This window comes from Triticum dicoccoides, chromosome 6B (assembly GCF_002162155.2).
Source record: "Triticum dicoccoides isolate Atlit2015 ecotype Zavitan chromosome 6B, WEW_v2.0, whole genome shotgun sequence".
NCBI classification, from domain to species: domain Eukaryota; kingdom Viridiplantae; phylum Streptophyta; class Magnoliopsida; order Poales; family Poaceae; genus Triticum; species Triticum dicoccoides.
In genome coordinates, this window is record NC_041391.1 from 111,388,372 (window position 1) to 111,399,441 (window position 11,070).

Consider the following 11,070-nt stretch of genomic DNA (forward strand, 5'->3'; position numbering starts at 1 on the left):
TCTCAGTCCACCCTCACAAAAGAGGAAAGAGTTCTAGGGTTTCTTTTATACGTGCCACCATCGGTTTCTCTCGCCATGTTTGCCTTTCGACGTCAGCGAGATGGGGCAAAACCCGATTTGAGTTTGGGCGTGTTGTTTGGATCGCCCTAGCTTTGGCTAGGGCCGCCTGACTGGAGGTAACGAGAAGATGGCGTTATCAATGGCCCAGAATAAGGCCCCTACGTCGCGTCCTTGTTCCGACGGTGCTAATTGACGTTGAAGAAGGGCGTGTGAAGCTTTGATCTGGGCCAGATCTAGGGTCCTGCTTTTGTCTTTGTTTCGTGAAGGTGGTCTTCGACGATGTGGACGCCGACAACTCGTGTTTGGTCTACTGGCTTCTTCTCTGTTGGGCGAAGCATGACCAACTTCATCTTTATCAGGAAGTTAGCAAGGTAAGCCGCCCTTGGTTCTATCTGGTTGTATCTGGAATGGTTGTCCACCCTTTTTCGCCGCCTTCTTCTCCGTGACAACAATATGATCCCCTGTCCAATTCCACATGAATCTTCTGGTTTCGGCGATGAGTTTCCGGCCGCCGCATCAACACCATTTCCCTGATTCGCTCGGAGGCTGCTTCGAAGATCCAGAGGCGGCATCGAATATTGCCCATGAGGTGTCATTTGGACAACTTTAATATATGATTTGGCCTTCTTGCGAAGGAAGATTAATTACTAATCTTTTTAAAAGAATTATTAATTAGTACTCTCTTACTAATAAATAAAGAAATATAAGAGCGTAGTGATCTAAATGCTCTTGTGCACATACCAAGATTGGAGCCTTGGAGGTGGCATCACGGTCGAGTTAACCTCGCCGTGAAGGAGTCGGGGCTTGAATGTTCCTAATCTTTGTTGTGTGCGCCTACTTTCTTCCTCTTCCTCCTCCTCGCGAAGCTCCCATACCAACCCGGCCTCTGAACTGGACCCCCGCGGGAGCAACAGCTGTCCAAGAATCCATTCCACCCACTGCAGAGAGAGAGAGAGAGAGAGAGAGAGAGAGAGAGAACCAGGAAGAACCAGGAAGCAAGAAGATGGGGCAGGCGCTGCGCAGGCTCTTCGACTCCTTCTCCACCAAGGAGATGAGGGTAAACAACCTAACCACGATCCCCCCTCCCTCCCTCCCTCCCTCCCTCCCTCCCCATCTTCCCCTTTCTCCATCTTCGGCGCTCCGGGGCCGCCCGGGGCGCTCGATCTCGTGGCTTCTTGGAGCTTTCTCGATGCGGCGCAGTTCTTGGAATCAATCAATTAACTTCCCGATGTTCCTTCCTTAATCGAATCAGCCACGCGCTTGAGCCGCGGCCAAATCCCGACAGGCGTTCCAGTCAGTGCGCCAATCTGGGCCTGTGCGCTGGCTTTTGTGACGGTCCATGGCGAGGGCCGTGAAACCCGTCGATCCGAGTTCTTGGTTTTGTCCCCTGGACCTGGAGTGTGGTGCATGTACTGGTGCGGCCTGAGATTCTAAATTTTAGGGTTTTCTTGGCCGAGGTTGGGATTCTCGAATGCGGCGGCGGCGCAGGTCCGGTTAATCGAGTGCTGCCAAGTGAGCAATCTGTCCCGAAATGGTTTGGGAATTGGGATGGCACTCTAGCAGTGTGCAGTTGCAGTGGTTAGGAGGGGCGTACTGACTCTCAATCCAGTTTATTCTGCAAAGGAAGGATCAGGATATTGGTGAACTACTTAGCTAGCGGTCTACATTGCTTTGCATTCTTCCAATTAAACCAAGCTGTGAAGCATTTCACCAAATCTTTCTCTGAGTATCATCGTCCATCTGTTCACCCTAAATCAACCAAGTGCATTCTTCTGTTACTGTCTCTTTTTTTCTCTGCTAATGGTGAATAAACTTTTGAAGGTTGTGATGCTTGGTTTGGATTCAGCTGGCAAAACAACAATCTTGTATAGGCTGCACCTGGGGGAGGTTCTTCAAACTGTGCCTACAGTAGGTAGGAGACTGATATAGCATACTTTAATGTCTGTTTTTATGTGCCCACTTGTCCAGTCTTCAGTGTTGTACTACTTTATTGTGCTATGGCATCAAGATGCAGTTCTTTCATTTTACTTTATACAAGGAAAATAAATCGGTGTGGGATGTTTTTTTCCTAGTTATACGTGTGGCTAGCATTTTCTTCTTCCAGATTATGTTACTTGGAACAACTTAACTTGATCGAATTTTAGGAAGCAGTAAAAAAATTGGGAGCTTATCACCTTAGATTGTGACAACGAACTAAACCATCTTGACATTTTAGACCTCGGTGCTGCCCTCATTTCTTCCATTCATTGGTCTTATGTCTATCTCTGGTATACCATTTCTCCTCTCCAGGTTTTAACGTCGAGAAAGTTCAGTACAAGAATGTGGCATTTACCGTGTGGGATGTTGGTGGACAAGAAAAGCTCAGACAATTATGGAGGATGTATCTCAGCAATTCTGATGCACTGGTAATAATTAGAGACTTATTAAAATATAGCATGTCATCTTGCCATTTTAGCCCTACTTTAGTACCTATGTATTTTTTCAATCCTAGCTTTAGTTGTCTTTCACATGTTGTTCCAAATATGGTTATTATAAGTACAGATTCTTTTTTAAAAGTTGTGGCATCTCTTCAAAAATCTGCATGCTGTTGGTTGCTTTCCTTGTTTATTAGCTGTGGCGGGTGAAATGAGTAGATTGATGTGCAGAACATACACGGAGAGCATTTAGTCTTCTTGTGAATGATAGCTGTTTAGCTGATTCAATCAGGAGTTCCATGAACTTTTCCTTGGATCAGATGCGTATGTTTTACTACCAAGGTTATTGAGGTGTTTCTGCTTTTGATTTGGTGTAGATCTATGTTGTTGATTCTTTGGACAGAGAAAGGATCGAAGATGCCAGACAAGAATTCCAGGTCACATATTTTATACTATCTCTGTCACTATAGGACTTCTGGGTGCCTTAAATTATGTTGGTTCATTGGTTGAGAGTGTGAGATCCTGCTAACTTCTAATCCTTGGCCACTTTCAGAGCATTATCAAGGACCCTTTGATGGCAAACAGCATAATCTTGGTATTAGCAAACAAACAGGACTTGGTAAGTTAAATCGACTGCTCCTGCATAATCGCCTAGCTGTTCATGACCTCATTTGAATGGGTTGCCATACATGTCTTTTCTTCTGAGATTGCCTTCCGACAGGAAGTACGTTGTATACTAGCAAACAATTTCTTTTCCTACCGGCATGTCTTGTTTGGTACCAAATTTAATGCCGATTGCCTACAGAATAAAATACAACCTTTCATCTTGTACTTATTAGTGAACAAGTGTGGATGCTTACTTTCGGCACACAAATTTGGGTTAGAGATCGCCTGGACTGACTATGTTTCCCTTGTTCACAATTCATACAGAAAGGTTCAATGAGCCCAGAGGAGGTCATTGAAGGGCTGGGTCTGCATGATCTCAAGAACAGGATATGGCACATACAGGGGACGTGCGCGCTGCGCGGCGAGGGCCTCTACGACGGGCTCGACTGGCTCGCGTCCACCCTGAAGCAGCTGCAGGAGACAGGCCGTGCTACTTCAATTGCTGGACCTTCTATCTAGCTTCACAGACAGAGATAAGGTCCTGCACGATTCCGAGCCCGCCTTGACTCGTTTTAATCCCTACCTTCATATATAACAGTAACAACATGCCTAAACTGTTACTGTTGGGTCAAGTCTGAAACTGATGTTCTGTTTGCGCAGTGACCTTGCCTCGACTGCCCGATGATCCTAGCCTGACGCAATGGCCATCCATCCATCCAACCGTCAGATATGTTCATCTCACAAGAGCATGCCCCCATGGTGCGCCTGTTCTACCTGTGTGTGGCGGCCGCCCATATGGGGCTCGTCTGGGAGAAACTTATGCAGTGTACAACAGATGGGTGAAGGATAAACAGCACCTGGCATGGGATTGTTGTATCTTGTACTATTTGTGTATACCTGAGAGGGGGCCGCTTGGGGCACACGATTGCTTTGCTCGATTGCATACTGATGAAAGGAAGAGGAAACGGTTTGGTTATAGTGTGCTGAATGCTTTGTCTGCAGCTCGCAGCTTCAGTGATTGCATTTGTAAGCTTGATCGTACTACTTCCCCCGTTCCTAAATACTCCCTCCGTCCGGAAATACTTGTCATCAAATCAAAATGAATAAAAGGGGATGTATCTAGATGTATTTTAGTTCTAGATACATCCCTTTTTGTCCATTTTGATGCCAAGTATTTTTGGACGGAGGGAGTATAAGTCTTCGTAGAGATTTGAATATGGAATCCATACGGAGCAAAATGAATGATTGTATGCTATAGAATATGTTTATATAATCCGTATGTACTCTATATTGAAATCTCTAAGAAGTCTTACATTTAGGAACGGAGGGAATATATGGGAAAACAAGTATCGGCATAAAAAAACAAACTTGATATTATTGCATTTACCAGGAGCCTGAAACATTATTGTAGGAGAGAGCAAAAATGTGAAAAAAAATTAGAAATGGAAAAAAGGTTGATTGAGTTATTAACCACGAGCCTGAAGTTATGCCATCAGTGAGGGGGAGAAGATAAAGAGAAGAAAAAAGAATGTGAACAACAACAAAAAAGGATACGACGCCTGAGAGATCCGAACTCTCGCGGGCAGAGCCCATGTACTTAGCAGGCACACGCCTTAACCACTCGGCCAAAGCGTCGGTTGATGAATGCTCTGCTTCGGAGGACTTCTTATTCCCTGGTTTTGGTCAGTGATTCCCTCAAACTGGCAGGGTCCAGTGGCAATATCCATTTCTTCGCTCGTGTTCGTTGGTTTCCCTTACCACATTGTTCTGCCCATAGTTTCTCTTTTCAACACAGAAGAAGCCAAATGGCTTCCACCTCGATTCTGAGAGATGGAGACACGATCGGGGTCCGAAACAGCTTCCACCCAGATTCAATCTCGCCGACCGTCGTCGGGGACGAACCACTTGAGACGACAGAGACCTCCATAGCGGCATCACCTGCATGCCATAGCCTCCAGATAAAAGTCGAAAGTGCCTCCCATATGGCATTGTGGATCTATATCCTCTACTCGAAGCACAGTACACACGCACTCACCCCTATGAATAGATCAGTAGACTCATGCACACCAGCACATTCAAAAGGATGGATGGGCCGGCGGATCAGGTCTTAAGATTAACAAAGTCACAATCGACACCTCGCTATCTATAGGAGCATCGCCTCCAACCGAAATGGGTACAGTCACCCTCCTTTTTTAGGGGAACCAGGGCCACGCCTACCAGGAACAGCATGCCAGGCTAAGATGCACTGGATTTGTATGACAAATTGCAAGAAATTTCACAACATACGTCGTACGTTCTTGCAAGAAATTTCCCTTCCACCAAGCATTTGTACACCAAGTAGCAGCAAAAGTAGCAGACAGTCTCCCAGCACGGCAACAAAACAATGGAATCACGGAGAGAACAAAAGTCCAAAGAAGCATGCGCACAGACAGACAGGCTGGAGCCGCGATTGCCGATCTAATACTCTTTGCTGCAGCGGCGCGCTCCGGAGGACAGGCAGGCCGCGTGCCCCCAGCAGGAGCCATGGCTCGTCGTCGTCGGTCACTGCTCCTTCCAGATGCGGCCGGTCACGCGCAGCTTGAGCTCCTGCCGGGTGCCGCTGGAGAAGAAGAGGGCCATGTTGCGGTGGATGATGAGCCCGTCAAAGCTGTCCCGCACCTTCTTGTGCCCGTCCCGGATGCTCCGCGGCGTGCCCTGCCACGTCAGCTTCCGCCCGTTCCCACCCACCTCCAGGCTGTAGCAGAAGCCCCGAGCCTCGCTCTCCTCCCCCATGAACCGCAGGAACGCCATGTACACTGGGGACATACCCAGCAGGAACGCCTCGAAGTGCAGGCAGAAGTGCTGACCAAAACACTTGAACACCTGCAAAATGGCAGAGAGCGTGTCACTACAGTAGACTGAACACAGCCAAAGATCGATCGGAAGGCTACAAAGATGACAGGGCTATAGTCACATTCTGAACGCCAAGAGACAGGCACAGCCAGATACCATATGTATCTCTGTATTTTGTTTAACATGCATAGATGTATCATTACTTACAGTGAGCATCCATGTCGCGTTTTCCACTTCGTAAGGGTTGGACTTCACGTAGCGGTGGTTGAAGGTGCAGCCTTCGTGCAAGTCCACCTTGTGGTCGTTGATGAGATGAGACACGAGCATCGGAACGTCACCTGCAATCAGGCACTCTGAACCTGCGTATGGACAGCTGTATGGCCTGAACCTGCAGAGCTCCTCATGCTTAAGTTTGTTCTGGTAAGGATGGATCTCGGTGCAGCCCAGGCTTTGGTATTTGCATGGAAGCTGAATCGATTCGGCCACCTTCTCGAGAGCCAAGCATCTGATATTTCCCAGCTCCTGGCGGCAAGTGGGGCAATGGTTGTCTACCCTATGCTTACAGCTGGAGCAAATTGTGTGGCCATTTGGGCACTGCAGGAAGAATATGAATCGTCAATAGATTATCATAAAATCATAATGGACAAAACTTGTTCTACTAACTACCATAGTTCTCATCCAATTAGCTTGATATTATTTTGAATAATGTAACAAAATAAGGGTGGAACCAATAGCAAAGTTGCAGAAATGAACAATCATGATACATGCAAGGGTACTGAGAACAGCTTTCGCGCAACGGTAGAAAGGGTGTGTTTGGATCACAGCCAATGCTTACCATGCCAAAAAGTTGGCTGGCCCATGAATTTTGGTAGTCGTTTGGACTGGTGCCAAAATTTTGGCTCGCCTGAGACGCCCCACACCCACCCATGTAATTCTCGCCAACTCGCAGGCAAGACGATGGCGAGCAAAACGTTCGCCAACATTTTGGCGTCGTAAATTTCCATCTTTTTCTCTGTGGGTCCCTTGACTTTTTCTTATCTTGTGATGCATGCAGCATGTTAGTTCCGATTGTTATGGCCCTTAATTAATTATTAGTGGGCCTCCTCATGATCAAGGATGCAATGCAATCCAGTTTCAGTAGCAACTTCCGCCTTTCCCTTTGTGATTTTATTTAACGATGATTTATATTTCTTGTTGATTGCATCTTAGCATTTTCCTACCAAGTATGTGCATAAATATTTGCAGGATTACAGTGGTTACAAGACGCAGTTGGTAGCAAACCAAACAAGATGTTTATTTTGCCAAAATTTTGGACGGTGGCAATGGCACAAACCAAACATCAACAAGCTACCAAAATTTTGGTCATGCCCACACTTTGGCCATACCAATTTTTTGGTGGGGCTAGTTGGGGCTCAAACCAAACACACCCAAAATCTTGTGTGCTTGTTGAGAGTTGAGACCATGCAAATGACAAAGGAAGACAGAAGCGTGAGCACCTAACTATGCATCCAAGGCACAAATATACTGATCAAACCAAGCAACTGTTCTCATGCATTCCTATTGTATCTTCAACATGTGGAAGTTGAGTGTGCACCTAGCACAACAGTAAGACCTCTAGGAGGGGGGCTACCATCCAGGGCTCGAACCCTGGTTCTCACCAAAAAAATGTTACTCTCGCTGTGTGTTCCCTGTGCGTGTCAGGTCGCCCATTGCACTGCCGTAGCCAGTGAAGCCGGTGTTCAGGGTGTTTTATCGACCTAAAAAAAATGCTACTCCCTCCATTCCAAAATATAGTGCGCCCGCGCTTCCCGAGGTCCAACTTTGACCATAAATTTAACCAATGAGACCGACTGCGGTGGGAGAAAAAATTATATAATTGAAAACTTCTTTTGAATACGAATTCACTGGTATAACTTTTGCTCCCGCCGCAGTCGGTCTTGTTGGTTAAATTTATGGTCAAAGTTGAAGCACGGGAATAGAGGAAGCACTACATTTTGGAACAGAGGGAGTATTGGGATTCTTCCCCCCAAGTGTTGAGTTATTTTCTTTCAGCATGTTGAAGTTAGTTTGAAGATCAACAATTCAGCAATGTAAGAACATGCAATACGGTGAACACAAAACCGAAGACATTTGATTTAGTGTGGCCAAATATAAACTTGTTATTAGTTTGAAGGTAGAACCTCGAACATAGCACCTAAAGAATTTCTGTAAGCTAAAATGGTAGGCAATTCTACATGAAATATAGATCAGAATAGAACGATCAAGGGTACTTTATTCGGCAAAAGAATAAGTAGACTTTACCAACACAATCAAGGAAAATTTAGGCAAGCCCATTCTGTCATGTCCGTACAGAATGCCCTAGGCAAAGGCAAAATTTAGGCAAGCTAGGTGCTAGGCAGAGGCAAAGTTGGCCACCTAACACCTTGCACTTAATTTTTCCTTGAACACAATAACTTTGAATAGCTTACGACACGCTACTACCCACATGTCGTATGTTGTCACAAATGCAACATCTATACAAAATACAATTACACTTACATCAAAAGGCAATTACAGTGAATTATCCAAAGTCGTGGGACAACTTTCTACACAAATCCAACCCAATATCCAAGTCAATTTCATGTAAGAAAATCGAAGTCAAATTAAAAATAACAGAATCTCATTTGCACTAATATCAAAATTATCAATGATTACACTCTGCTGCAGGACTACAAAGATTTAAGACACGCATCAGTACACATACCTGAAGTATAGGTGGCCGCATTGAGTTTGTACACACTGGACACTCGAGCAAATCATTCAAGCCAGTCAATGATGACAAACCAACATTGACAAGTGACGCAGCCCAGGAGGGCTTACTTGTAGAATCTCCATCAAGCCTAATACTACTGAGTGCCTCGGAGAGCCCACGGTCGCCACAATCTGACTCAGGGACTTCAGTCACACTCACAATGCTGCTTCCTGGAGCCATTGTGAAAGCTTCTTTCACATTGATAAGCACTAGATAATATCAACACCCCCACCACTCCATCCTTCCTTCTGATCAGCTGCATTATTAAATTCCATGCTTATTAGTTGATATATTTAAACATGTGTAAAATAATTGTAGCGCGGGTATAGGTTGATACTGAATTAATTTCTCAGTTTAGAAGGGCTATATAAACCTGCATGGGTCATCACATAGAATTCAAGCAGAAAATCAAGAGGTGAGAGACAAAGACTTGTGGCCCCACCCACACATTCCGAGTTAACATAAAGTGAGAACCAGTTAGGGCACCCTTGATATGGGTGTAATTTATTACAGAGGTATTAAATTTACAAGCGTATCTTACCGGACACAAGTGTTTTATGGCTGGAAACAAAACCAGTGAGTGGAGGCGTGCTTTTTTTGCAGGTGCATTTAAAAAAAACGGTAATCCAAACATGGCCTTATAGTTGCCACCTAAAAATAGCACGGACACGGGGACTGAAAGACAGGGATACGCATACGGGGACACAGGATACGACATTTTTCAAAAACAGCCATTCAGGGATACGGCAGGGTATATAAATATATAGACAAAAAATAGCATGTAATAAAGATTTAATGATAATATTTGGATCAGAGATTTTGTACTGGATATATGTTGACTCATTTCTATTGATAAAGGACTTTGGGGAAGCCCATAGTCCATATGAACCCTCCACTCAGATCCCATATAAGGTCTAGTTCCTGAAACCCTAGACTAGTCAGCTCCTCTAGCCATTCTCTTCTCGTTTCCTCCAGCCGCCTGAGAGCTGCAGAGAGCAGAAGAAAAGACTGCGCCGCCGTTTATATCTTCTTCCTCACTGCTGGCTGCAATCCCTATCTTCTCCCCGCCTGGTCCTTCTTGTCGTCGAACGCCTTGCCATCTTCCTCTCTGCTGGATGGATGTTCTTCGTCGGGGGTAGAGCTGGGCTTGGGGGAAACAGCGGCAGTAGCAACCTTGAGCCTAGGCTGCGGCGGCGAGGCTGGCTCCCAAATCCCCACCGTGTCCACACCGTATCTGCCGTATCCTGATTTCTTTCCCCTTTTTTTAATTCGGAAAAGATGAGATACTGCAGGATACGTGTATCCTGGCGTATCCGTGCATGTCCCCGTATTCCCCCGTACTAGGACGGCAATTCGGCAGTTTCTGCCGTATCCATGCTTTGTAGGTTGCCACCAGCAGCAGCTGAATCCAACTTGACTTAGAGCTTAAGTTAGAACTGAAGCTACGGGTGATTAAACATCTATTCACTTATACAGAAGCTAGAACTGAAGAAAAAAAAAGAATTCCGTCAAATTATCAGTCTTGGTTGGTCTCATTCCAAAACTTAGACCATTTCTAGAACTTCGGCATGCCATTAAGGAGCAGTTATATCATCCACTAACAGAAAACACCAACGATTCAACATTTTAAAGAACAAGTGCTACTACTACACTTTGGCACCTTCCCTGGTTTGGTTTCACGACTACCTTATCTCTCCTTAAAGATCCACATGCGTAAGTGTACTACCGTAGTACAGTAACAAACAAAAACAAAAAACAAGTTCGCCCCATCCAAACCACATTCTGCTCGTCGCTGTTCTCCTGTCGCAACAATTGACGACAAGGGATAGGAGACCCTGGTTTTCCCAAGCCGAGCAAGATTTGGAACCTTTCGCCTCAACCGTACGGAAGCTTGAATTAGGATCCAGTCGATTTCCCCGATTTTCGCTGCAAAATAAACGGCGGCGGCGCCTTGATTGGATCTTGCGCAAGAACCTAATCGAACTGGAAACATGGGCGTTGCGGGTGGTTTTAGATCAGTGCGGTTACTACGCAGCAAGGGAAACCGGCGGCTTAACTGAACGGAGAGCAAGAGCAAAGATTTAGATTCGATTGCTCGAATCCGCAGCGGCGGGAAGATCCCCCGCTGGTAAGCAACCAAAAAAGAAGACTGCTTTGGAGCAATCCCGCGCAACCAAAGCTTAGGGCTCCTCACCAGCGAACGAGGGTATCATCCCAGGTCGGGGGTGGATCTCCTCCGCTCCACGCCAGCCCAGGCCCAGCAGCACCGGCCTCCGTCCCGCCGCCCGCCCCTCCGTCCCGCCGCCGCCGGCGATGTCGCGTACGGACAGACTGCGCCGAAGCGGGGACGAGGAAATGGGAGGCGAA

At 46.1% G+C, this 11,070-nt stretch overlaps 2 protein-coding genes and 1 non-coding gene across 3 annotated transcripts; 1 reads left to right on the forward strand and 2 right to left on the reverse strand.

Annotated features, from left to right (window-relative positions):
- Positions 1 to 850: 850 nt before the first annotated feature.
- On the forward strand, positions 851 to 4,116 carry LOC119324286 (ADP-ribosylation factor-like). Its single transcript, XM_037598054.1, has 7 exons — positions 851 to 1,117; positions 1,882 to 1,972; positions 2,350 to 2,465; positions 2,852 to 2,911; positions 3,028 to 3,093; positions 3,405 to 3,618; positions 3,741 to 4,116. Exons 1-6 carry the CDS (start codon positions 869 to 871, stop codon positions 3,597 to 3,599), a joined length of 777 nt encoding a protein of 258 aa, XP_037453951.1. The 5' UTR covers positions 851 to 868; the 3' UTR covers positions 3,600 to 3,618; positions 3,741 to 4,116.
- A 517-nt stretch (positions 4,117 to 4,633) lies between these two features.
- On the reverse strand, positions 4,634 to 4,715 carry TRNAS-GCU. Its single transcript has one exon. It is a non-coding gene; the product is annotated as a tRNA-Ser (tRNA).
- Positions 4,716 to 5,326: 611 nt separating this feature from the next.
- LOC119322619 (E3 ubiquitin-protein ligase SINAT2-like) lies at positions 5,327 to 11,038 on the reverse strand. The gene is made up of 4 exons (XM_037596105.1): positions 10,898 to 11,038; positions 8,656 to 8,959; positions 6,120 to 6,506; positions 5,327 to 5,942 (listed from the first exon to the last, which is right to left on the reverse strand). Exons 2-4 carry the CDS (start codon positions 8,881 to 8,883, stop codon positions 5,622 to 5,624), a joined length of 936 nt encoding a protein of 311 aa, XP_037452002.1. The 5' UTR covers positions 8,884 to 8,959; positions 10,898 to 11,038; the 3' UTR covers positions 5,327 to 5,621.
- Between the last annotated feature and the right edge of the window lie 32 nt (positions 11,039 to 11,070).